Raw genomic sequence first — 27,152 nt, forward strand, 5'->3', positions numbered from 1 at the left:
TGGTTAGCCTTTAAAATTAGTGAAGGGCTTAATGAATAGCACTGATTGTTAGAACAGCAGCTGTCAAGGTCTGTTGAACAGCAGGGGAACGGACCATGCTAAAACTTAATGGTTGGCCACTGCATTGTTTTATTGATGGCTTATGCCTAGTATAGGGTGCATCTGCAGTATCCGGCCGTGGCCACAATGGAAATGAAGGTCACATCCCTGCTGATCAGATATTTGATAGGCCATCAAAAAAAAAATCAGTAGTAGCGGTCAAATCCTTTAATGAATTGAAAGCTGAAAAAATAGCCAAGTGTAAGGATTTGCGTGACGTTGAGGAGAACCAATGTGGAAGATGAGTGATCTTCGACTAGCCCGTTACTAGCCCATTGAAGGATCTGCTTGGTGCCAGTTATCACAGAGGTCATAAGCCCATAACTTTAGAACCGTTTTGGCCGCACAAGAGGGTCCTACAGAATATATTGTATGTAATCCATGTATGTACATAGAGCTTTATTATGTCTGACCAAACATAATGTGGACATTTGCTAGTAAAGGAAACTGATGTTTTCTGTGTGTTTTTAATCTGTTAGAAGTCATCTTGAAGGACTTTGTTATGGTGGATGAGGGTGATTTGTCTGTGGTGTGCTTCTTTTCCTCACCAAAAATTTAAGTCTGGAATTACTTGGATATACAGTAATATGTACAGCCACATAAAAATGCTGAAGTTGGTACCTTATTCAGAAATGTGTTAATATGTAGACTGTGTTTACACCAGTTTGATAACCATCAGATTTGATCATAATAATAAGATACAATGCAGTGAGGCGTCCTGACCCAAACACACCTAAAGGAAGCTACAAAACATAATAGTGACACAAAAATGGACATTAAAGTGGCCACCAAAGGGTGTTACCGAATGGGATAAATTAATTTGGTGTCACAGCGTGAGATCAATGGCCCAAATTCCGGTCACTCCAGCCTGTTTCTAAAGGGTTATATGACTTTGGACCACAGATATCATTCAACTGGCACTCAGAGATGCCCTGCGTCAGTCACATTAATCCAGGCTGGCCGAAATTGGTTTTGGGCATGAGAACTGGCATTAAAGGGGTTTTCTGGTACCTTTATATTGATGGCCTATCTTCAGGATCATGAAGGAGGATAATGATCCTAATCGCAAAAAAAGTGGCAAGCATCCAAGACTTCGTGGGAATGATGAATCAAATTTCCATACAGAAATTGACCCCGGAATAGTCCAGTAAGGCTGGTTTCACACTTGCGTTTTGATCTGCAGCGTTTTTAAAAAAAAACGCATGTGGTGAAAAAACGCATGTAAACGCAGCAAAACGCCGCGTTTTTGCATGCAGAAAAAAAAACGCGGCGTTTTGCCGCGTTTACATGCTTTTTTTCATGCGTTTGCGTTTTTTAAACGCATGCTGAGAAGTGTGTGACAGCTGCCAATCATCAAAATCATCTAGAAAACCCACTATAAATAGAAATAGCTAGGGTTAGGGTTAGGATCCCTAGGGTTAGGGTTAGGATCCCTAGGGTTAGGGGTAGCTTTTTATTAGAATGTCCTGGTCACCAGGTCACTGATAAGCCACCCCCCACCATCAAGGTGATAAAGGGATCCAAACCCTAACCCTAACCCTGACAAGCCACCATCCACCATCAAGGTGATAAAGGGATACTAACCCTAACCCTGACAAGCCACCCCCCACCATCAAGGTGATAAAGGGATCCTAACCCTAACAAGCCACCCCCCACCATCAAGGTGATAAAGGGATCCAAACTCTAACCCTACCCCTAACCCTAGGGATCCATAGGAATTGGCTATTATGTTGACCTGGTGACCAGGACATTCTAATAAAAAGCTTTGTTCAATGTGGACACCCCAAGATAAACGGTATTGCTATAGAGTACTAAAAATATAAACTCGTAGAGTATTGACTGTCATATAGGGTTAGGGGTAGGGTTAGGGTTTGTATCCCTTTATCACCTTGATGGTGGGGGGTGGCTTGTCAGGGTTAGGGGTAGGGTTAGGGGTAGGGTTAGGGTTTTCTTGTTTTTTCTTGTGTTTAGGGTTAGGGTTTTCTTGTTTTTTCTTGTGTTTTCTTGTATTTTTCTATAAAAACGCATGCGTTTTTAACGCAAGCAAACGCATGTGCTTAAAAACGCATGCGTTTACATAGACATCAATGCATTTTTTTGCTGCAAATAAACGCATGCGTTTTTTGCGGCAAAAAAACGCCGCTAGAAATTACTACAGGTTGCATTTCTGCAACTGAACGCACGCGTCAAAAAACGCATGCGTTGCCGAAAATGCATGCTAAAAAAAGCATGCGTTTTAAATGTTAAGTATAGGGGGAAAAAACGCATGCGTTTTTTAGCGCTAAAACGCTGCGGATCAAAACGCAAGTGTGAAACCAGCCTAAATAAGACAAGTGATGCAGAACTACTGTATGAGCGGAGGACTAACAGTTGGAGCAGTTCAGACTAGTGGAGTGAACATTGTATGGTCTTTTGATGGAGATCCAATCCATATTGTGATACAAGTGAGGTCGGTCTTGAAACTCCAACCCATCACTCAAAAAAACTGCTCAGAATGGTTGTACCCAACAGGCTGAAAAGCTCAGTATAAGGCCTTCTGCATGGAAAATCGTCCAGTTTTCATCGATACGTCCGTTTTTTACGTCTGTGTGTGATTCATTCCCATACATCTACATTGAAAAATGTACATGAACAAATAGTTATCTAGGTTTATAATAGAAATGTATCCATAAAAATCGACACCTCATGGATGTTCTTTGTTGGGTCTGATTTTTATTTATTTTTTTACATGTCCTTAAGACTTGAATGGGTGAGACTTAGTGTGCTGTCCATGTGCTATCCGATCAAAAATCTAGAGCACATGTCTGATTTCTTCACTCGTCTACATGATCCCTAAAGCCTTTGGGACAGTTCGCTGCTCTGTGTACACGCTCATAGATGCTCGGTCAGGAGCTCGACACTCACATCTACATCTACACCTGTAGCAAAGGGAGAACTTGTCTCTGAGACTTTTTTTTTTCTTGAATGTTAAAAGGGATCAAATGCTGATGATTCTCAGTTCTTATGTTTTTTATTTACTGACTTACACAGTGCAAAGACTGTTGCAATATATTAGAATTGCTAATGGTTGCTGATCCATAAATTCTAGTCCAAAACTTGAGTGTCCCAAATGCAAAATTGGGAATGAACAGTTGATTGCGGTCTCTGGTCCACATCTGCCCATGACGCTGTGACTGAGAAGCTAAATCTGCACCATATTAAAATGAATGTGCATTGCGGAAACCACTGAACCACAGTGTGATGTGTGGCTGAGTTTTCTGGATAATTGCGTGTAATTTGTAGATAATTTTTTTTTTTCAGATTTAATGTACAAGTTTTCAGGGAACATTTATGAGTACTGCATGTTCGGTAACTCGCCGTGCTGCAGATATTTTTATGAATGTGTATTTTTAGCACCACCTTATGCGATTCACCCACAGATTTTATGCTTTTCAACTGTGAAATGAATCAGGGTAAACTATCTAAAATTATTAGCCAGCTATAAAAGTGTGGATATGAGTAACAGGCCTGCAATGTTAATCCTCCTTGCTGGCAAGTTGGAGTGACGTGGAATTTTGGCTTTTTCTTTTCTTTCCTCGGGACTGGAAATTGTTGCTTGCATTTTAAGAGCTTGTATAAGAAGTGCACTGATTGCTATCCAGACTGATGCAAGTGCATGTAACCGATCCACAGTCCCCAAGTACATGGCAAAGTTTAATACACTTCTGCTTGTTGGCCGCCGCCTTCTAAATTGGTTCCTTGTAGGAAACTCTCCCCTAGCCGCTGTAACATAAGGCCGTAGGTCCAGATTTTCTTTCACAAATTTGAATATTCCGTATATTCCCCATTATTCTTTCTAAACGTATGCGGCAGCAAAGTTTTAATCTGTGTCTCGTATGTTGCAAACTTTCTACACAGTCCTAGCGGGGAGTGTTGGCACCCTTGAAATTGTTACGGAAAATGAAGTATTTTTCCCAGAAAATTATTACAATTACACATGCTTTGTTATGCGCATGTTTATTTCCTTTGTGTATATTGGAACACAAAAATACAAAGAGAAAATGGTAAACTGGACAACATTTCACAATACAACCCCCAAAATGGGCCGGGCATTTGGTAGCACATCCTTTTGAAATGAATACCTGAAATCAGTCACTTCCTATAACCTTCAACAAGCTTCTTATACATCTAAACTGGAATTTTGGACCTCTCTTCTTTTGCAAACTGCTCCAGGTCTCTCATATTTGATGGGTGCCTTCTCCCAGCAGCAATTTTATGAACTCTTCAATGGGATTTAGATTCGGACTCATTACTGGCCACTTTAGAACTTTCCAGCACTTTGTTTCCATCCATTTTACGGTGCTTCTTGAAGCATGTTTGAGGTCATTGTCTTGCTGGAAGACCCCTAACCTAGGACGCCAACCCAGTTTTCTAACACTTGGCACTACATTGTGACCCAAAATCCTTTTGGTAATCTTCAGATTTCATGATGCCTTGCACACAATCAAGGCACCCAGTGCGAGAGGCCGCAAAACTTCTTTGATCTTTCACCATATTTGACTGTAGGTACAGTGTTCTTTTCTTTGTATGTCTCATTCCATTTTCGGTAAACAGTAGAATCATTTGCTCTCGCAAAAAGCTCTATCTTGTTCTCATCCGTCCACAAGACACTTTCCCAGAAGGATTTTGACTTGCTCATGTACCTTTTGGCAAATTTAGATTTCTGTCTGTATCAGCAGTGGGGGTCCTCTTGGGTCTCCTGCCATAGTGTATAATTTGATTCACATGTCAATGGCTAGTTCACGCTGATACTGATGCACCTTGAGCCTGCAGGACAGCTTGAATTTCTTTGGAACTTGATTGGGGCTGCTTATCCACCATCCTGATTATCCTGCATTGCAACCTTTTCATCAATTTTTCTCTGCTGTCCACATCCATGGATATTAGCTGCAGTGTCATGGATTGTAAGCTTCTCTTAGTTATGTTGTGTATCGTGGACAAACGAACATCAAAATCTCTGGAGATGAACTTGTAACCTTGAGATTGTTGATATTTTTCAGCTATTTTGTTTCTAAAGTCCTCAGTCAGTTTCCTTCTCTTCTTTCTGTTCTCCATGCTTGTGTGGCACACACAATGCAAAGATTCAGTCAACTTCTCCCCTTTTTATCTGATTTCAGGTGTGATTTTCATGTTGCCTACACCTGTTACTTGCCATAGGTGAGTTTAAAAGAACATCAAATGTTTGAAACAAAATAGTTTACCCACAATTTTGGAAAGGTGGCAACAATTTTGTTCGGCCCATTTTGGGGTTTTGTGTGAAATTGTCAAATTTTCCTTTTTTGTGTGTTATTCCAATACACACAAAGAAAATAAATATGTAATTGCAATAATTTTCTGAGACCAATTCAAGGGTGCCAAACTTTCGGCCATGGCTATATAGTATGAATAGTGTATAATATTGTGGATTTTATTTTTACATAGGTCCTATTCCATTTATATGGGTAGCATAGCCCCAGTTACAAGAGAAATGTAACAGTTCCAACATTGGAGTTCCCTTGCTCTACGTCGATGTCTGATGACCACTTGTTCTCCTGACTTCACTTCCATATGAAGGTGCTGGTCACTTATGTGTTATTTCCTGTATTCTATATGGGGAGAGCTATCTGCCTGACCCTTTTCTCTCTTAACATCAGTAGTTGTTGGACATATACATATTAGATGATCAGACAGTCCTGCCAAATTTAGCCAGGTTGTATTAAAGGGTATGCATGGTTCATAAGTGTTCACATTGGTTTTTTCCTGCTGGTTTAATACAGGAGGCAGCATAAGCAACATTGTTTATTAAGCAATTTGAAAGACCGAGGTGATAGTAAATTGTAAGTGTGTAATGTCTTATAACATTGAAACTACCTACCTTCTACATAGGCCCCCATTATACCTACAAAACAGCTCTGACCCATTGAGGTATGGACTCTACAAGGTATCTGAATGTGTCCTGTGGTATCTGGCACCGACGTTGGCAGCAGAAGTTGTAAGATGGGTCCTCCTTAGCATGAACTTGTTTTCTCTGGCACATCCTATAGATACTTAATTTACTTGATACAAGGGTAATTTGGAGGCTAGGTCAACACCCTTATACTGCTTAAAAACAAAAAAGAGGAGATTATGTATCCTATATATTTTTCATCAATACCATGTGATAAAGGGGTTGTCCAGTAATGGACAACCTCTTTTTAAGGCCGGTTTCACACGTCAGTGGCTCCGGTACGTGAGGTGACAGTTTCCTCCCGTACCGGAGACACTGACACACGTAGACCCATAAAAATCAATGCATCTGTTCAGATGTCATTGATTTTGTGCGGACCGTGTGCGGACCGTGTCTCCGTGTGCCAAACACGGAGACATGTCAGTGTTCGTGGGAGCGCACGGATTACACGGACCCAATAGAGTCAATGGGTCCGTGTAAAACACGCACCTCACACGGACATTCTCCATCTGGGGTCCGTGTGGCGTGCCGGAGACAGCGCTACAGTAAGCGCTGTCCCCCCCACATGGTGCTGAAGCCGCCATTCATATCTTCCCTGTAGCACCGTTTGCTACAGAGAAAATATGAATGATAGTGTTTAAAATAAAGATCCATGTGTCCGCCGCCCCCCCACCCCCTGTGCGCCCCCCCCGCTGGTCAGAAAATACTTATCCGGGTCCCCCGTCGGCTGTCGCTCCTTCCTGGTCTGGCCGCGCCTCCTACTGTATGCGGCCGATTACACTCATGAATATGTGGCTCCACCTCCAATAGGGGCGGAGCCGCCTATTCATGAGTGTAAATGAGCGGCCCCACGTGACCGCATACAGTAAGCCGCGGCCAGACCAGGAAGGAGCGACTGCCGACGGGGGATCCGGGTGAGTATTTTCTGACCAGCGGGGGGGGCGCACAGGGGGTGGGGGGGCGGCGGACACATGGATCTTTATTTTAAACACTATTCTTCATATTTTCCCTGCAGCAAACGTTGCTGCAGGGATGATATGAATCGCAGCTTCAGCACCATGCAGAGTGGGTACCACACGCTCCGTGTGGTACCCACTCGCCATACGGGCGGCACACGTGTGCCGCAGGTATGGCCTCCGTGAGTTCCCAGGCACACGGACACGGATAACTCCGGTACCGATTTATTCCGGTACCGGAATTATCTGGACGTGTGGGACAGCCCTAACGGTCCCTGATCTACAGCCTTCAATGTGGGTGCTTCCTTTGACACTAAAGTGAAGGTTGCTAACTGGCTGCAGCCGTGACATGATATAACCGTACAGAACACGTGATCGCCAGTAGACATAGTGCTGCAATTGGTGCGGGGCGGGTCAGGGAGGCGAGTGTCCCATTTCATCTATTTTAATTTTGTGATGGACATAGAAGTACTACTGAATAGCCCCTTTAAGGTCTAAGAAACAGCGGAAACCTTAACAGAACTGTGATCACAAGGGCAGGAGTAGGCTTGTCTCTGGTTTTCTGCTGATTTACCCCCACAATTTGCTTTGTCAACGCTGATAAGTACCGCTTACCCTGAAGTCCATGCAGAAGTTTCAGCTATGTATGTATGTATGTATGTATGTATGTATGGGATTTGACTCCTTTATTCAGCCCTATTTTGGGGGGATTTTATGTGCCAGTTGTGTTCAAGGGTGATAGTGTAGTTCCCTAATATTCAAGTGAATACAATAACGGTGATTGTTGTGCTGGTAAGATCTTCTTAACCGATTTGGTCCATTTTCAGATTAAAATGTTTCCCCAAGAAATAACTTTATACCTTTTCCATAGCATAGTGGAAAGGTTATGATCGCTGGGGATCCCAAGACTGGGGCTTTGCATCCCTATCCTGATTAGAGTGGAGGTGTACATGCTTGGCCTCCGCTCTGTTCGTTGTCTATGGGACTGTCGGAAGTGGCCGAGCTCTATACTTGGAAGTACTGTAAGCAATTAACACAACGGAGGTCAGGCACACACATCTCCCCTCCATTGAGGATGGGGCTATATTGCTCAATTCTTTGGATCTCTGGGTGTCCCACCGGTTTGATCTCCAGGGATCAGTGAGTTTAGAACTTCATTTAGGGGGGAAACCCTTTAACACTTGATAACAAATGTGGTCATACGTGTTAATTTAGCTGTGGCTGTATTGTGGCATTGTAGACCTCAGAAATATCTATTTATGAGATGCAAAGAGTCTCTTCTATTTGAGATTTATTGTGGCCACAAAAGTTGTTGCCAGCTTGCCCCAGTAATGACTGCATACTGTAGATCAGCCAGTGGGCTGCTATCCTGATTGTTGGAGGTCCCATGCTTTGGACCACTATTGATCCTCAAACATTCATGGCTCATCCCTAAGATAGGACATCATTGTCTTAGTCTCAGAAAACCCCTTTATAGAAACCTCCACAGCAGAGCATCTCTTGGCTGTCAGGGCGGTCTGCACATAAATAATTTCTAATTATTAGAAGACCTAAAGATAATGTAGTCCTCATCTATCCACAGCCAAGAGCTGTCTGGTCTAAATTGTTTTAATTAGACACTAAATGTTCTCACCATGACTGTAAGAAATGAATTGTTGCATATCCAGTCGTCCCGACCTAACTTGTTTCCGGTGAGTCCTCGGCATCTAGCTTGGTTTGCTTTTGATATTTGATGGCTTATATTCGCTGAGAGTTGTTCATCCACATTAAAAGAAAAAAAAATACTTCTAAATTCTTGAATCATTGGTTGTCTCCAGATTTAGATTAAAAAAATATATGAACAAGCCTGAATCCTTGTGGGAGAAGCCACCAAATGTGTGGTCAGTTCTAATGGCTTACAGTGTGCACTGCGTATTTGCCACCGCGCTTTCTTGGCATGAAAAATTAACAGTACAGTACCAGCAAAGTGAATGAGAATTGTGATCTCACAATGCTTATTTTTTCCTTGTAGATCTGTATCATGTCAAGTCTTGACACTTTTGTTTTGCAGTGTTTTTTCACCTGTTCAAATGAATGGGGATAAAAACACACCAATGTATTTTACACAGGGTTTTTGCAGCAGAAAAATTTGTGCCCATTCGGATGTCAGCGATATTTCTCATGAGCAGAAAATACAGTTTACTCAGTATTTTGTCTGATGGGGGAAAAAAATTGTGGTTTCACAATCTTTTTTTAATCAGTCAGTGGAGAAACGGATAGCACATGCCTAGCATCCGAGATTTTGTCTGGACTACTAAGTCAGACATGTGAACAGCCCAACAACTACTATAGGCACGAGTTTAGTTCGTGTAAAACAAGGCTAGAACTTGTATGAGAGAAACTGTCGTCTGAATGAGCCCGACCTCAGAGGGGGCTCCACTCTCGCCCATACGTTCCCTACAATCGCAGGGTCCTGGTGGTTTGACATGGCTTTCAGGGGCCTAACAATGACCCTCGTGTCTGTCTACTAGGCCTATGGGAGTGCTACGTTGCAGTGCTGAAGTACTCAAAAGACTTTAGGCTCGTGCCCTATTTGGATAAAAAAAAATAAGAAAATAAAACTACTAAGCCTTAGTGAATTTATTTAGAAGAATCCCAATCAGATAAGGCTAGGTTCACACTACACCGTGCTTTACTCAGTTGGGGTTCCCATCTGGAGGCCAGACAGAGCCATCCACTTGATAGGAGCAAAGGGAATCCCTAGAAAACAGTATGGCCTCAACATTTGTATTCATGCACAAAAATGTTAAATATCCCCAGTCTGCTTACTGAGTTGTGGTGACTCCCATGTCTGTGATAGGTGACACTGTAAGTATGGACTGTAGAAAGACTTTGAGTCAGGTGATAAGTGAAAAACATAAAGATTTTATGTACAGTGTAGTAGTACAGTATCACTTGACCTGTTTTTTTTAATCACATTATGAAACCAATTCCATCTGTCCTGTGCTATTTGCAGGTGCTTTTGCCGGCTGCCAGTCTTTTACAGCTTCAAGATGTGAGGAAAACCTGCTGCGAGTTCCTGGAAACCCAACTTCATCCAAGCAACTGTCTAGGGATTCGGGCCTTTGCTGACATGCACGCGTGTACTGAGCTGTTACAGCAAGCCAACACCTTTGCAGGTAACTCCTCCAATGTAGTGTTCATACACTATACATGTATATGGACAGGTGTTACACAGCGTTACTACAGCCCATCCTCGTTGATGGTAATATCTCCTCTCCTCAAGATCTTTTCCATGAATGACCCATTTGTGTCTTCCCTGCCTTCTTGTAGCATATTAAGTTCCCATATCCCATCACCCAGGACCCCAGTGGTGTATGGAGCCTGGCTTTAGCTGAATGGACCTGTATTTTTAGGCTTTTATTAGAGCTGGGACACCTTCCAGTAACATGAATGTAATGGGTACGGTAAATGTGAGTGAAAACATGCTGCATAAATATATTACATATCGTGGAGAGGCAGTCCTGTAGCTCAGCACAAGTACAGAAACATTAATGGATTTCATATGAGGCAGAAGAGAACCCCAGATGTGGAAGCTTCTGAGGGTGGAGAATCATCCAGTGACCCTGCCATAATGGTTACATTTAAGGCAATTGTATCATTCAAAAGTATATTTTACAATTTAGGAACTAACTAACTTGTTGTTTTCAAATTGCTGGTAAAGTTAAAAGGAAAAGTACACTGCTCAAAAAATAAAGAGAACACTAAAATCCCACATCCTAGATATCACTGAATGAAATATTCCAGTTGTAAATCTTTATTCATTACATAGTGGAATGTGTTGAGAACAATAAAACCTAAAAATTATCAACTTAAATCACAACTAATATCCCATGGAGGTCTGGAGTTGGAATGATGCTCAAAATCAAAGTGGAAAATCAAATTACAGGCTGATCCAACTTCAGTGGAAATGCCTCAAGACAAGGAAATGATGCTCAGTACTGTGTGTGGCCTCCACGTGCCTGTATGATCTCCTTACAACGCCTGAGCATGCTCCTGATGAGGCGGCAGATGGTCTCCTGAGAGATCTCCTCCCAGACCTGAACTAAAGCATCCGCCAACTCCTGGACAGTCTTTGGTGCATCGTGACGTTGGTGGATGGTGCGAGACATGATGTCTCAGATGTGTTCAATCGGATTCAGGTCTGGGGAATGGGCGGGCCAGTCCATAGCTTCAATGCCTTCATGTTGCAGGAACTGCTGACACACTCCACATGAGGTCTGGCATTGTCCTGCATTAGGAGGAACCCATTGCCAACCGCACCAGCATATGGTCTCACAAGGGGTCTGAGGATCTCATCTCGGTACCTAATGGCAGTCAGGCTACCTCTGGCGAGCACATGGAGGGCTGTGCGGCCCTCCAAAGAAATGCCACCCCACACCATTACTGACCCACTGCCAAACCGGTCATGCTGAAGGATGTTGCAGGCAGAAGATCCCTCTCCATGGCGTCTCCAGACTCTATCACGTCTGTCACATGTGCTCATTGTGGACCTGCTTTCATCTGTAAAGAGCACAGGGCGCCAGTTGTGAATTTGACAATCCTGGTGTTCTGTGGCAAATGCCATGCGTCCTGCACGGTGTTGGGCTGTGAGCTCAACCCCCATCTGTGGACGTCAGGTACTCGGATCATCCTCATGGAGTCGATTTCTAACCGTTTGTGCAGACAAATGCACATTTGTGGCCTGCTGGAGGTCATTTTGCAGGGCTCTGGCAGTGCTCCTCCTGTTCCTCCTTGCACAAAGGCTGAGGTAGCGGTCCTGCTGCTGGGTTGTTGCCCTCATACGGCCCCCTCCACATCTCCTGGTGTACTGGCCTTTCTCCTGGTAACGCCTCCAGCCTCTGGACAGTACGCTGACAAACACGGCAAACCTTCTTGCCACAGCTCACATTGATGTGCCAACCCTGGATGAGCTGCACTACCTGAGCCACTTGTGTGGGTTGTAGAGTCCGTCTCATGGTACCACGAGTGTGAAAGCACAACCAGCATTCAAAAGTGACCAAAACATCAGCCAAAAAGCATTGATACTGAGATGTGGTCTGTGGTCCCCACCTGCAGAACCACTCCTTTATTGAGTGTGTCTTGATAATTGCCAATAATTTACATCTGTTGTCTTTTCCATTTGCACAACAGCATGTGAAATTGATTGTCAATCAGTGGTGCTTCCTAAGTGGACAGTTTGATTTCACAGAAGCTTGATTTACTTGGAGTTATATTCTGTTTAAGTGTTCCCTTTATTTTTTCTGCTGCATTGGGAGGACTCGCTCAGCCCAGTTTTCCGTTGGCGATATCTGCCATATGTGTATGGTGGTGTTGCGCAATGCAGGGTAGCAGACGGTCTCTGAAGCTGAGCCCACTCCATGCTGTGAAGGTGCCGGCTAGATTATACAGCCAGCACCTGAATGTAGCTGCTTAGATCAGAGCTAGGTCTCATCACAGCAGTTTACCCCTTAGATGCAGCAGACAATTGTGACTGCAACATTTAAAAGTTTGGAAAGGAGAAACAGGTGAGATTGTGTTTCTGGGGTGCTGATGGTGGAGTCATAGCAAACCGGGGCTCTGTATCAGCCATGTTTGTGCACCCATGAATCCCAGCGTGTTTCAGGACTCCATACGAGATGAGTAATTTTACAGTACACTGCAATATCACATTGCTGCAATGCATTGTACAATCAATCGCAGATTCAAGACTGCTAGGTGGACTTCATAAAAGTTTTGAAAAAACCTTGAAAATAGTTTTTTGTTTTTGTTTTTTGTTTTTTTTATAAAAAAGCTGACTTTATACCCTCAGTAACTGTCCAAACTTTTAAAATGTCATAAATGTGTATCTCATTAGGTGAATACTGGAAATAAAATTACCAGAAATGTTGGAGCTCTGCCCCACAACAGTGAAGTAGAAAAACATCATAAAATCACACATACCATTCAATGGTACCAATAAAAACTACAGCTTGTATCCCAAAAAAATAACAATCAACTGAAAAATAAGAGCTTCTGGAATGTGAGGAGGAACATTTTAGGGGCCTACTTGCACTCTGATACCTGCATGAACCTGGCGCCTGCATGTTCCCTGGTGTCATCATGGACCTGGCACCTGCATGTTCCCTGGTGTCTTCATGGACCTGGCACCTGCATGTTCCCTGGTGTCTTCATGGACCTGACACCTACATGTTCCCTGGCACCTGTATGTTCCCTGGTGTCTTCATGGACCTGACACGTACATGTTCCCTGGTGCCTGCATGGACCTGGTGCCCTCATGTTCCCTGGTGCCTGCATGGACCTGGCGCCTACATGTTCCCTGGTGTCTTCATCGACCTGGCACCTACTTGTTCCCTGGTGTCTTCATAGACCTGGTGCCGGCCCGGTCTTTATCCTCGTAGCCACACTGAGCTTAGTGGGTAGGTCAGTATTGACTTGCATGTAGCGTATAAAGCCATGTTGGGTCGGCACAGCTGTGGTGACAGTCTTTATAGCTCTATGGCGTGGTGAAACGTGACACTGCTTCTTAAAGAGGCTTTATGTTTTGTAGCAAGTGAATTCTTGGTGTGGTAAGTAATTCACCATATCAGAGTAGCAAAACTTAGTGGGACAGTCAGTGTAGTTTATTGCATTAATGTATAGATTTAATATGAGATGTAGAATAGAGACTGAATCACTGTGTTCTTTGCTCCTGTTTTTCTCTGCTGGATAACCCACATATTCTACATTCAGTACTACTTGTTCACATTGCAATGTTGTGCCACTACCCTGTTCTGCCTCCTCACCATCTGCCATCACTGTTGCCAGCTATAGTTCTCAGTTTAGCGCTTTATGAATGGTTATTTGCAATTCTTTTTCCTACCTAAATAATATGACAATCCTGGAACAATGAAATGGGAATACAGAGAGACGGAATAATGGCTGCCAAATCCCTATTTACTTATGGATGGAATGCAGTAGAAGCTTTAGTGATGCTGACACATGCAGTTCTGCTCTGTAAATAATCCGTCTGATTACTCTGCTGTTATGTGTTGACGGGCATAAAGTAAACTTTGTGGAGCAGAACCTGCAGTGCAGTAGTAGTCATCTAGTATAGTATAGTAAGAGGTCCAACAGACTTGGACTCGCCAGTCGGTCTCTGGGCTCTGCGGTTTTGTGCCTTCTACATTGGGAGAGCTGCTCAGCCTAGTGACAGGCTGTAGCGGTCAGGTGTGCTGTAGCCATGATGTCACCTCTGCAGCCTGTCACCAAAGACCGGAGAGGCAGCACTGGACCCAGAGTGCGCGAGTGTGGCTGTGCTTCATATTTTCAGAATGTAGATAAATATCAATTCCTGGACAACACAATTTACTCTGTGGCTGTGAAGTTGCAGGTCCCTACAGAAGTCCTGTCTGATTCCTATGGCGTGAGCTTGATAAAATAGGTGCTACCACAATGTTAGGTGGAGGATAAAGTAATTTACAGGGATTGCCACTAATTAATAAGAAAAAAGGGTCTGCTTCCCCCTCTAGAAGTTTTGTAACAATTGTCCACGTAACATTTAGTCACTAGCATATCACAGGATAGCAATGAAGATGTGGCATTCCCTCACCCCCACATACTGGTCTCTTTCCATAGGTCCATATCAAAACCACCAGACATGTGCCACCAAGGTTACAGGGCACTAAATGGAGTCTAGCCAGGAGACTCTCGCCTAAAACCTTTTTCTGCCGTAACTTCTGGACATTGAAGTCTTACACTGGAACACACCTCTAATTATTTCTAGTAGTTTAAAACAAGTGTGGATCAGCCCGCTTATGGTTACCAAGGACTATACTGTCAGGTTGCCTTTTCCTGACATTCAACAACAGATTTTATAAGTTGCCTGAAGTCCTGTATCACTCGGCTTTTGCTTGGTCCCAGTGTTATTCCACAGTTTCAGGTTAATGTAAGCTTTATGTTAACTCCATAGTAATGAAGTGATCTGCCTTACAGGCATCCACCTTCCGCCTCGCTCACCTCACATCTTGTGCTAGTGCCAGATCATTTCTGTTAAATATTATCGCTCTTTCCCATGGTTTCTTATCTGCTTTTAAATTGAGTTTATGTGATGGGAACGGCTGATGGCGGTTCCAAGGTAGCTCGTATAGAGTTTTAAAGTGAAGTTTCCTTCAACAATTTTTTTGCTCCTGTGTTAAAACTATAGTTTCTAAAATTTATTTTTCTAAATGCATGGTGCATACAGTGAAACTGTCACAGGGATACCGCAATGAAGAGGGGCCCAAAGTTCAAAGTCTGCTCACTCAAAATCTTGCTCTGAATAGAACAGCTTCACCATCCTATTAAACTGAGCAGGTTTTTTCCTTGCTCTGTCATTGCAAGGGTTAATCAGTTGAGTTGATCTCCTGGAACTCCATCCTGAATTGTCACAACTGTTCTGTGTTGGCCACACGCACTTGAGAATTTCTACTTCCTGATTACGTGTTGGAGGAGAAATTCAATGTTTGAAGTAAGCTGGTGGAGAGTTGTTCACAAGACTTCTGCTTTAAGTTTGTTTGCATGCTTATCCTCATCCTCTCCTATTTGGTTTCTGCTACCTATCCCTTCCCTGTGTTCTACTCTGTTGTTTTGTGAGTATATTTTGTATGATTGTAGTTTTCTTTCATCCTTTGTATGGTTATCGACGCGTAATCCTATACACTTCAGCCTCACACCTCCCTGTGTAGGGAAGGGAAGATTAAATAAGATTTAAGATGGTAGCATAGCAAGGTACATGACCATGGTGTCTCCAGGATAAACCGAGAGACAGGGATAGACTAGGGCGCCCCCTAGTTCAAGTGATCAGGTAGGCACCATCCCTAGTCACTACATGACAGAAACATGGTGTAGGCAGTGAGGCTGCAGGAGTGCTGCAGATGTCAGGGAGCTACATTTCACTGGTGGCATCATGAGCTCACAGATGTACTGCTGTAACTTGAAAGAAGAAGCTTCCATCACTCAGTACCCTTGGTAGACGTTCACTTTTTCTAAATGCGTGATGCCTACAGTGAAACACATGTAACCTTACTTTCATGTTATAGTTTAAAAAAAAAAAAACAGTTCTATAAACTGAGTCTATCAAAATTTCAGAAATTATTGTGTTTAGTAAGATATTGATTAAAATGTTACTATTTTTTTTTTTAAGAGCGGGTGTACTCCTTTCTGCTGAGCACTGTAGGTATAGGCAGGTCACTTCATTATTACAGAGTGAACATAAAGCTTACAATAACCTAAAACTGCTGTATATTTCAGGGGAACCTGACGGGTCCCCCATGCCCTCCAACCCACCAGCATTAGAATATTTGTTGATAAAAACCCTGCCTATAGACCTACAGTATATCAATCATGTAAGGAATATAGTGACATTTCTAACAAAATAATCCCCATCATTAACAATTATACTTTTTATTAATATTATTAAAAGTAAAAGGAAGTAGACTTGGTAATTCCTATCCAACATACACTTATATATATATCTACAGTTATGGCCAGAAGTGTTGGCACCCTTGAAATTGTTCCAGAAAATGAATTAAAATTATTGCAAGAACATGTTTTGTTATATACATGTTTATTTCCTTTGTGTGTATTGCAGAAACACAAAAAACTGCGAAAAAGGGCAAATTAACCGGTTAACGACCGCCGATATGCCTTTTAACGGCTGCAGTTAAGGGTACTTAAACCAAGCTGTGGAAAAAGTGAATAGCGCCCCCCAGAGTCGGATTTTCTCTGGGGTCTCGGTTACCGGGGGTAGCCGAGACCCCAGAGTACATGGTCGGGGGTTTTTTACCGACCCCCAAGTTGCGATCGCCGGTAATTAACCGCAAAAAAAACCCCGCGGTTTCCCATTTAATTTCTCTGTCCTCCAATGTGATCGCACATCAGAGGACAGAGAAATGGGGTCCCCGATCGCCCCCCGATACTCACCTGTCTCCCCCTGTGCTCCTCGTGGCTCCCGATGGGCGCCGCCATCTTCCGGCCAAAAAATGGCGGGCACATGCGCAGTGCGCGCGCCGGCTGTCCGGCACCCGGGAGATCTTTGGGGTCTCTGCTGCCGGGGGTAGCCGGGACCCCAAAGAACATGATCGGGGTCGGATTTTACCGACCCGTTTTGCGATCGCCGGTAATTAACTGTTTACCGGCGACGGCAAAAGAAAAAAAAAAAGCAATGTGTAATTCTCTGTCCTCTGATGTGATCGCACATCAGAGGACAGAGAAATAGGGGGATTCGGGGACCCTATCATACTTACCGGTGTCCCTGGGTCCTCCTGTGTCCCCTCCTGGCCGCCGGCTTCTTCCTTCGGTAAGAAAATGGCGGGCGCATGCCCAGTGCGCCTGCCATGATCTGCCGGCCGGCAGCTAGAGGAGTTGGGGCTAAATTTAGGGTTGGGGCTAAATTTAGGGTTAGGGTTGGGGCTACATTTAGGGTTAGGGTTGGGGCTAAATTTAGGGTTAGGGTTGGGGCTAAATTTAGGGTTAGGGTTGGGGCTAAAGTTAGGGTTGGGGCTAAAGTTAGGGTTAGGGTTGGGGCTAAAGTTAGGGTTAGGGTTGGGGCTAAAGTTAGGGCTAGGGTTAGGGCTAAAGTTAGGGCTAGGGTTGGGGCTAAAGTTAGGACTAGGGTTGCGGCTAAAGTTAAGGTTGGGGCTAAAGTTAGGGCTAGGGTTGGGGCTAAAGTTAGGGTTGGGGCTAAAGTTAGGGCTGGGGTTGGGGCTAAAGTTAGCACTAGGGTTGCGGCTAAAGTTAGGGTTAGAGTTGGGGTTAGGGTTTGGATTAGGGTTGGCATTAGGGTTACGTTTGGGATTAGGGTTAGGTTTGGGATTAGGGTTAAGGTTAGGTTTGGGATTAGGGTTAGGGGTGTATTGGGATTAGGGTTAGGTTTGAGGTTAGGGTTGAGATTAGGATTAGGAGTGTTTTGGATTTAGGGTTCTGATTAGGGTTATGGTTGTTTTGGGGTTAGGGTTGTGATTATCGTTAGGGTTGTGATTAGGATTATGGATCGGGTTGGGATTAGGGTTAGGGGGTGTGTTGGGGTTAGGGTTGGAGTTTCCACTGTTTAGGTACATCAGGGGGTCTCTAAACGCCACAGCCAATTTTGCGCTCAAAAATTCAAATGGTGCTCCCTCCTTCCGAGCTCTGCCGTGCGCCCAAACAGTGGTTTACCCCCACATATGGGGCATCAGCGTACTCTGGATAAATTGGACAACAACTTTTGGGGTCCAATTTCTCTTGTTACCCTTGTGAAAATAAAAATTTGGGGGCTAAAAAATCTTTTTTGTGGAAAAATTTTTATTTTTTTATTTTCACGACTCTGCATTATAAACTTCTGTGAAGCACTTGGGCATTCAAAGTTCTCACCACACATCTAGGTACCGTATATACTCGAGTATAAGCCGACCCGAGTATAAGCCGACCCCCCCCTAATTTTGCCACAAAAAAATGGGAAAACTTATTGACACGAGTATAAGCCTACGGTGGAAAATGCAGCGGCTACCGGTGAATTTGAAAAATAAAAATAGATGCTCCATACCTTTCATTATGGCCCCATAGCTGTGCCATATAGTGCTCTGCACCGTTCATTATTGCCCCATAGCTGTGCCATATAGTGCTCTGCACCGTTCATTATTGCCCCATAGCTGTGCCATATAGTGCTCTGCACCGTTCATTATTGCCCCATAGCTGTGCCATATAGTGCTCTGCACCATTCATTATTGCCCCATAGATGTACCATAGAAAGCTGTGCATTGCTGCTGCTGCTGCTGCTGCTGCTGCAATAAAAAAAAAACGACATACTCACCTCTCTTGCTTGCAGCTCCTCAGCGTCCCGGCGTCTCTCTGCACTGACTGATCAGGCAGAGGGCGGCGCGCACACTATATGCGTCATCGCGCCCTCTGACCTGCACAGTCAGTGCGGAGAGACGCCGGGAAGACGGAGCGGCGCCCGGCGTGTGGAACGCGGACAGGTGAATATGTAATACTTACCTGCTCCCGGCGTCCTGCTCCTTCCCCCGGACAGCTGGTCTTCGGTGCCGCAGCCTCTTCCTCTATCAGCGGTCACCGTTACCGTCATTAGAGGAATGAATATGCGGCTCCACCCCTATGGGAGTGGAGTCCATATTCATTTCTCTAATGAGCGGTCCCACGTGACCGCTGAACAGGGGAAGAGCTGCGGCACCCGGAGACCGTGGGACTGCAGGGACAGCGCCAGGAGCCCCGGAAGCAGGTAAGTATGCCTCAGCGCCCTCTCCCCCTCACCCGCCGACCCTGCCGCCGACCGTGACTCGAGTATAAGCCGAGAGGGGCACTTTCAGCCCAAAAATTTGGGCTGAAAATCTCGGCTTATTCTCGAGTATATACGGTAAGTTCCTTGGGGGGGTCTAGTTTCCAAAATGGGGTCACTTGTGGGGGGTTTCTACTGTTTAGGTACATCAGGGGCTCTGCAAATGCAACGTGACGCCTGCAGACCAATCCATCTAAGTCTGCATTCCAAATGGCACTCCTTCCCTTCCGAGCTCTGCCATGCGCCCAAACAGTGGTTCCCCCCCACATTTGGGGTATCAGCATACTCAGGACAAATTGCACAACAACCATTGGGGTCCAATTTATCCTGTTACCCTTGTGAAAATACAAAACTGGGGGCTAAAAAATCATTTTTGTGAAAAAAAAATATATTTTCACGGCTCTGCGTTATAAACTAGTGAAACACTTGGGGGTTCAAAGCTCTCAAAACACATATAGATAAGTTCCTTAGGGGATCTACTTTCCAAAATGGTGTCACTTGTGGGGGGTTTTAAGGTTTAGGCACATCAGGGGCTCTCCAAACGCGACATGGCGTCCAATCTCAATTCCAGCCAATTCTGCATTGAAAAAGTAAAACGGCGCTCCTTCTCTTCCAAGCTCTGTGATGCACCCAAACAGTGGTTTACCCCCACATATGGGGTATCTACGTATTCAGGAGAAATTACTCAACTGTTGTGACATATCTCTCTGATTTAAGGGCATAAAAATACAAAGTTTGAAAATTGCTAAATTTTAAAATTTTTTGCCATATTTCCGTTTTTTTCATAAATAATCACAAGTAATATCGAAGAAATGTTACCACTACCATGAAGTACAATATGTCATGAAAAAACAGTCTCAGAATCAGCAGGATCTGTTGAAGCGTTCCAGAGTTATGACCTCATAAAGTGACAGTGGTCAGAATTGTAAAAATTGGCTCGGTCATTAAGGGGTTAAACATCATCATTTCACACAAAACCCCCAAAATAGGCTGGACATAATTTTAGGCACTTTTCCAAAATTATAAGCACCTTTGCGTCAAGCATGTTATGCTTGTTCGAACTCACCTGTACCAAGTAACAGGTCTGGGCAATATGAAAAGCTCACCAGATGAAAAGGGGAGAAATTGATTCAATCTTTGCATTGTGTTTCTTACCACACTAAGAATGGGGAACAGAAAGGGAAGAGGAGAGTCTGAGGACCAAAAATGAGTAGTCAAAAGTTCCACTTGAGAGGTGTAAGATGCTTTTTGATGATAGGAAGGGATTGATTTCAGTTATTTATTCCAAAGGGTGTGCAACCAATTATTAAGTTCAGGGTGGCAACAATTTTGCTCGGCCCATTTTGAGGGGTTTGTGTGAAATGATGTCCAATTTGCCTTTTATTAAACATGAAATAAACATGTGTATAGCAAAACATGTATAACTGCAATAATTTTCTGGGAAAAATACTTTGTGGTAAGCAATGTCCAGTTAATATCCCACACAAAAAAACAGGCCTGAAAAGATCAGGCAAGGAGATGTCCTAACATTTTTCCTCAATGATGCACCCTAAAGATGAACCCTGCCTGACCGTAGAGGTTGACACCCAAGATATTGCACGCAAGTTTTGGCGCCCCCGTTCAGTCATCTCACCCTAGCTGACCCTAGATAGTCTTGACTAAAGGAGGTCCCCAAGAGCATTGAATCTGAGAGGACAGAGCATCCAACGAAATGGCACCAAAGTCTAGTCTTGCCCAGTATATAGTCAGGAGTATATATCACCCTCACTGTTCAGAAGTGCTCAAACTACACAGTTTATTGTGTGTAGAGAAAGCGTCCGTGCATAGAGTAAAGTGTGTATTATGCTTAATCCAACTGATAGCGGTATACACCTGTATCCTTATCACCATATAGGGTGATAGAAAATAAAACAAAACTGGGCCCAGACCAGATGCAAATAGTTACTTCAATAAGAAGGACCACATATAGCTGCCAAAGTGCCGCAACTCGACGCGTTTCCCCATTCATACCGGCTCATCATGAGGAATTAGAAGGTTTTCTGGAGTCATGATGCCAAAGTGGAAAACGAGACTGATCTTCTTTTCAGTCCTGTTTTCTATGTGAGGTATTAATTGGACATTCTTTGGTTACCACATAGATATATGTATTGGTGTATGTGGGATAGGGGTTACCAAGTCTTTCCTTTTTGTTTTAATCGTATTAATAAAGGTATCATTTTCAATTATGGGGATTTATTCCTTTTGTTGTTTATACCCTGCCTAACCAAAGCTCGAGTAAGACCCTTCCAGACATGGCAGTGCACTTCTGAATTCGGGAAGCGGGCACCTAACTTCAGAGGATGTGGGTGAAGAAAGCTTTGCGCATGTGCGAGATTTGCAGGGAGTTGAAGATGAAGCCATCAATTGGAAATCATGTTATGCCCACAGGGGCGTGATAATGTGCTGAGGGGGATGGCTAGTTTGAGGAAAACAATGCCCTGTTGATTAGTTAAAGGCCTAATTAGCATATTAAAGTTTTATAAAGCCCTTTTTTTAAAAAATAAAAAATTGGGGTCTAGGTGTAAACATGGGTCTATGGCTGGTTAGGCAGAGTCTTAGCAACAAATAGTGTAATTCTGGTGGGTTGGAGGGCATGGGGGGACCTGTCGGGTTCCCTTTTAATATTTATTACGGTTTCTCTCGCTAGGAGGTTGATCCACATTTGGTTGATTATGGCTCCTAATCAGGTCAGGTAATCCGTCACGTAGCAATCTGCAAATGAAATAAAAAAAATAAATAAAAAAAAAAACAAAGCACCTCAATGTGTAAAGGCAAACCCCCCAAACTTGTTTCCTTTATTAATAAGGAAGACGTAGAATAGATGACATTGGACACCCAGACCTTTTGGGCCGGGCCCGCACATGGGTCACTAGTAGCATGGAAGATGGGAACAATCCATAGCACTGATCAGGGATGCAGGATGTGTCTGTCTTCTGCAGGGCCCTGTACACACTCGCTCTCGCTGTTATTTTGACGGCATTTTTTCTTCAATAGTGATTCTTTTCCTTACAGAACAACACTTTTCAGATATTGTCCAAGGAGAAGAGTTTCTGAATCTCGGCATAGAACAAGTGTGCAGTTTAATTGCCAGCGATAAGCTCACCGTTCTATCAGAAGAAAAGGTAATTTGTGTTAATGACTTTGGTTTTTTTCTTCACTACCCTTATAACGATAATGGTATATGGGTGAACTGTCCCGGACTCCGGCCTGACGGCTCCCACCTTTCTGCTTCATGTATTACCTTCCCACCTGCTTGTTTTTCCTCTATCTCCACCCCACTCTTCTTTGTTTGACAGCTCTGGCTTGAAGAAGCCAGGGAATCGTGGCGATAGACGGAAGAACAAGCAGGGGAAAAGGTGTAACCATTTTGGCCCCACCAGGAGGCACAGAGCGCCTGTGCTTGGTCAGAGCAGTCATTCTAGGCGGAGAGTCCCCATAAATAGCATCTTGGGAGGTGATAAGTTCCCTTTACTTGCCGCTGATCCCAGTGATTTTGGTTTCTTATCCCAGACAGATTTGGGTGACCGAACATTTTCAGCTGTTGCTGGGGAAAATGTAACTAGAAGACAAAGTAAAGTTAATGTCCTGGTGATCAGAAACAGGGAAGAGTAGATGGAATCTGCAGGTCAGGCACGATGCTGATGAATAGTAGTGAAGTGGTATTCCTCGTACAGACTGGTGCTCCATCCGCTGAAGCTGATACAATGGCTCGTTAAACCCATTGTGAGTCAAAAAAATAAATAAAAAATGTGGTGGTGGTGTCACAATGAAGACCATGTTGAGGAGGTGTAGAAAAACCTCTTAAGACAGCAACGCGTTTCAAAATTGATTTGATTTCTTCTGGTCGAAACGCGTTGCTGTCTGTAAATTAATGTTTGTTTTTTCTACACCTTGTTATCCTTGTCTTCATTGTGACAGCAGCCACAACAGTTTTTTTTTTTCCTTCTTTTTTTGCCTTGAAGGGGAAAATGTACTAACCAGGGGCAGTGATTTCCTCCGACTGCCTTAGTTATAAAGGCATACCGTATTCATAGTATAATAATGAGGCAATTCTAAAGCAAAATGATTGTCTGCTAAGGCTACTTTCACACTAGCGTGAAAGAATACCGACGCATACTGTGAAGTAAAAGCACAACGGGGGCAGCGGATGCAGTTTTACAACGCATCCACTGCCCCATTGTAATGTCCGGGGAGGAGGCGGCGGAGTTTCAGACGCGCATGCGCGGTCGGAAATGGCGGACACGATGCACAAAAACCAGTTACATGTAACGTTTTTTTGTGCCGACGGTCCGCCAAAACACGACGCATCCGTTGCACGACGGATGCGACGTGTGGCAATGCGTTGCAATGCGTCACTAATGAAATCCTATGGAGAAAAAACGCATCCTGCGGGCAACTTTTCAGGATGCGTTTTTTCTCTAAAACGACGCATTGCGACGTGCGTCGTACGACGCTAGTGTGAAAGTAGCCTAAGCCTCCTCCACCCCTCGCTGCCCTTAGCAGTCAGTTCATGATGGCCCTTGGATGCAAACAGTACCTTATGTTGGGAAATGGTGTGACTCCTCTTCTAGCCATTTCCACATCCATGCTCGGGCATTTTCTAGCAGTATGGTGGTATTGTGTTTTCTGATCGGATTGCTGTAGGTTTCCAGGCTCCGGCTGTTTCTTACTCTGTGATCTTGTTAGTCCTTTAACAATGATTTACTGTGAGTTATTTTAGTGGTTAAATAAAAGTGCAGAGCGTTTGTTGGTTTTCACTGCATTCGTTCTAGTTTTTTGTGCTCATAACCAGATGTGTGGCATTTCAGAATATTTCATGGCTGCTCACCTTTCTGTCATGACACAGTCTTATATGAATAGTGTGCAAAGAGGTTAATAGATGCAAGTACTACGGTGTTTTTGTTTTCTTCATGGTAAAGACAAGGGAGATGGACTGAGAAAGGGGAACTGAAAGGGGAATAAAAATATTGTCACCTTACATGCTATTATCAGCTTTATAAATGCAATTGAGTTTAGTTAACTGTAAGGCTATGTGCACACGTCAGGATTTCTGGCAGAAATTTCCTGACAAAAACTGGACATTTCTGCCAGAAATCCGCATGCGTTTTTACCGCGATTTTACTGCATTTTTTTATGCGTTTTTTACTGCGGTTTTTCCCAATGCATAGAATAGCGGGAAAAACGCGAAAAAAACACAAATAATGAACATGCTGCTTTTTTTACCGCAATGCGTTTTTTGTGCACAAAAATTGCAGAATGCATTCTAAATGATAGGATGCATAATGCATGCGTTTTTAAAAAGGTTTTATAGCTTTTTTTATCGCGGAAAAACCTGAACTTGTGCACATAGCCTAAGGCTCAGTTCACCCCTGCTGTCTTCTGTTTCTCTGTTGGTAAAGAAATATGGAAATAACTAAAGTGCTCGGCCCACTTACTCCTGCAGTGCCCAGTGGACCACATTGACCATTTGATTTCCATCATGGTGTCCAGTATTTTACTGAACACAATAGCATAGCTATTATTGGCCAGACCTGCAAATGTGAACGCAACCTAATAGTAAAACAAATACTATTTTAAAAGGAAAATTTAAGCCACCACATACAGTGGGTACAGAAAGTATTCAGACCCCTTTAAATTTTTCACTCTGTTTCATTGCAGCCGTTTAGTAAATTCAAAAAAGTTCATTTTTTTTCTCATTAATGTACACGCTGTACCCCATCTTGACTGAAAAAAAACCCCAGAAATGTAATTTTTGCTAATTAATTAAAAAATAAAAACCGAAATATCACATGGTCATAAGTATTCAGACCCTTTGCTCAGTATTGAGTAGAAGCACCCTTTTGAGCTAGTACAGCCATGAGTCTTCTTGGGAACAAGTTTTTCACACCTGGATTTGGGGATCCTCTGCCATTTTTCATTGCAGATCCTCTCCAGTTCCGTCAGGTTGGATGGTGAACGTTGATGGACAGCCATTTTCAGGTCAGGTTTCAGAGATGATCAAGTGGGTTTAGGTCAGGGATCTTGCTGGGCCAGTCAAGAATGGTCACAAAGTTGTTCTGAAGCCACTCCTTTGTTATTTTAGCTGTGTGCTTAGGGTGATGCTTCGGCTAAGTCTGAGGGCCAGAGCACTCTGAAATAAGTGTTCCATCAAGGATGTCTCTGTACTTGGCCACATTCATGTTTCCTTACATTGGCAACCAGTTGTCTTGTCCGTGCAGCTGAAAAACACCCCCATAGCATGATGCTGCCACCACCATGTTTCACTTTTGGGATTGTATTTTGCCGGTAATGAGCAGTGCCTGGTTTTCTCCACACATACCGCTTAGAATTGTCACCAAAAAGGTCTATCTTTGTATCATAAGACCAGGGAACCTTATTTCTCATAGTCTGGGAGTCTTTCATGTGTTTTTAGCAAACTTTATGCGGGCTTTCATGTCTAAGGGTACCGTCACACATTGAAATTTTCATCGCTGCGACGGCACGATTCGTGATGTCGCAGCGTCGTATGGTCATCGCTCCAGCGTCGTAGACTGCGGTCACACGTTGCAATCACGGCGCTGGAGCGATGCCGAAGTCCCCGGGTAACCAGGGTAAACATCGGGTAACTAAGCGCAGGGCCGCGCTTAGTAACCCGATGTTTACCCTGGTTACCAGCGTAAACGTTAAAAAACAAACAGTACATACTCACCCGTCGGTGTCCTTCAGGTCCCTTGCCGTCTGCTTCCTGCTCTGAGTGCAGCCGTACAGTGAGAGCAGAGCGCAGCACCGCTGTGATCTGCTCTCACTTTCCGGCCGGCACTCAGAGCAGGAAGCAGACGGCAAGGGACCTGAAGGACACCGACGGGTGAGTATGTACGGTTTGTTTTTTTACGTTTACGCTGGTAACCAGGGTAAACATCGGGTTACTAAGCGCGGCCCTGCGCTTAGTTACCCGATGTTTACCCTGGTTACAAGCGAAGACATCGCTGGATCGCTGTCACACACAACGATCCAGCGATGTCAGCGGGTGATCAAGCGACGAAAGAAAGTTCCAAACGATCTGCTACGACGTACGATTCTCAGCAGGGTGTCTGATCGCAGTAGCGTGTCAGACACAGCGATATCGTAACGATATCGCTAGAACGTCACGAATCGTAACGTCGTAGCGATGGAAATTTCAATGTGTGACGGTACCCTTACACTGAGGAGAGGCTTCCATCGGGCCACTCTGCCATAAAGGCCCGACTGGTGGAGGCTGCAGTGATTGTTGACTTTGTGGAACTTTCTCCCATCTCCCTACTACATCTCTGGAGCTCAGCCACTGTGATCTTGGCATTCTTATTTACCTCTCTCACCAAGGCTCTTCTCCCACAACTGCCCAGTTTACCTGGACCGCCAGGTCTCGGAAGATTTCTGGTGGTCCCAAACCTCTTCCATTTAAGGATTATGGAGGCCACTGTGCTCTTAAGAACCTTGGGTACTGCAGAAATTCTTTTGTAACCTTGGCCAGATCTGTGCCTTGCCACAATTCTGTCTCTGAGCTTCTTGGCCAGTTCCTTTGACCTCATGATTCTCATGTGGTCTGAGATGCACTGTGAGCTGGTCTTATATAGACAGGTGTGTGCCTTTCCAAATCAAGTCCTATCAATTTAATTAAACACAGCTGGACTCCAATGAAGGAGTAGAGCCATCTCAAGGAGGTTCACAAGGAAATGGACAGCATGTGACTTAAATATGAGTGTCTGAGCAAAGGGTCTGAATACTTATGACCATGTGATATTTCGGTTTTTCTTTTTTTAATAAA

At 43.9% G+C, this 27,152-nt stretch overlaps 1 protein-coding gene across 4 annotated transcripts in view; it reads left to right on the plus strand.

The window, feature by feature from the left end:
* The window catches only part of KLHL2 (kelch like family member 2), a 146,757-nt gene that overhangs the window by 46,255 nt on the left and 73,350 nt on the right, over positions 1-27,152 (plus strand). For 3 of the 4 annotated variants that reach the window (XM_077279459.1, XM_077279460.1, XM_077279461.1), the window contains 2 exons: positions 10,016-10,178; positions 22,382-22,491. In XM_077279459.1, the coding sequence (XP_077135574.1) occupies positions 10,016-10,178; positions 22,382-22,491 (273 nt within the window). Of the gene's footprint in view, positions 1-6,906; positions 6,979-10,015; positions 10,179-22,381; positions 22,492-27,152 lie in introns of those variants that run through there. The other variant, XM_077279462.1, reaches the window with a different exon arrangement.

The sequence above is a fragment of the Ranitomeya variabilis genome, chromosome 1 (assembly GCF_051348905.1).
Source record: "Ranitomeya variabilis isolate aRanVar5 chromosome 1, aRanVar5.hap1, whole genome shotgun sequence".
NCBI classification, from domain to species: domain Eukaryota; kingdom Metazoa; phylum Chordata; class Amphibia; order Anura; family Dendrobatidae; genus Ranitomeya; species Ranitomeya variabilis.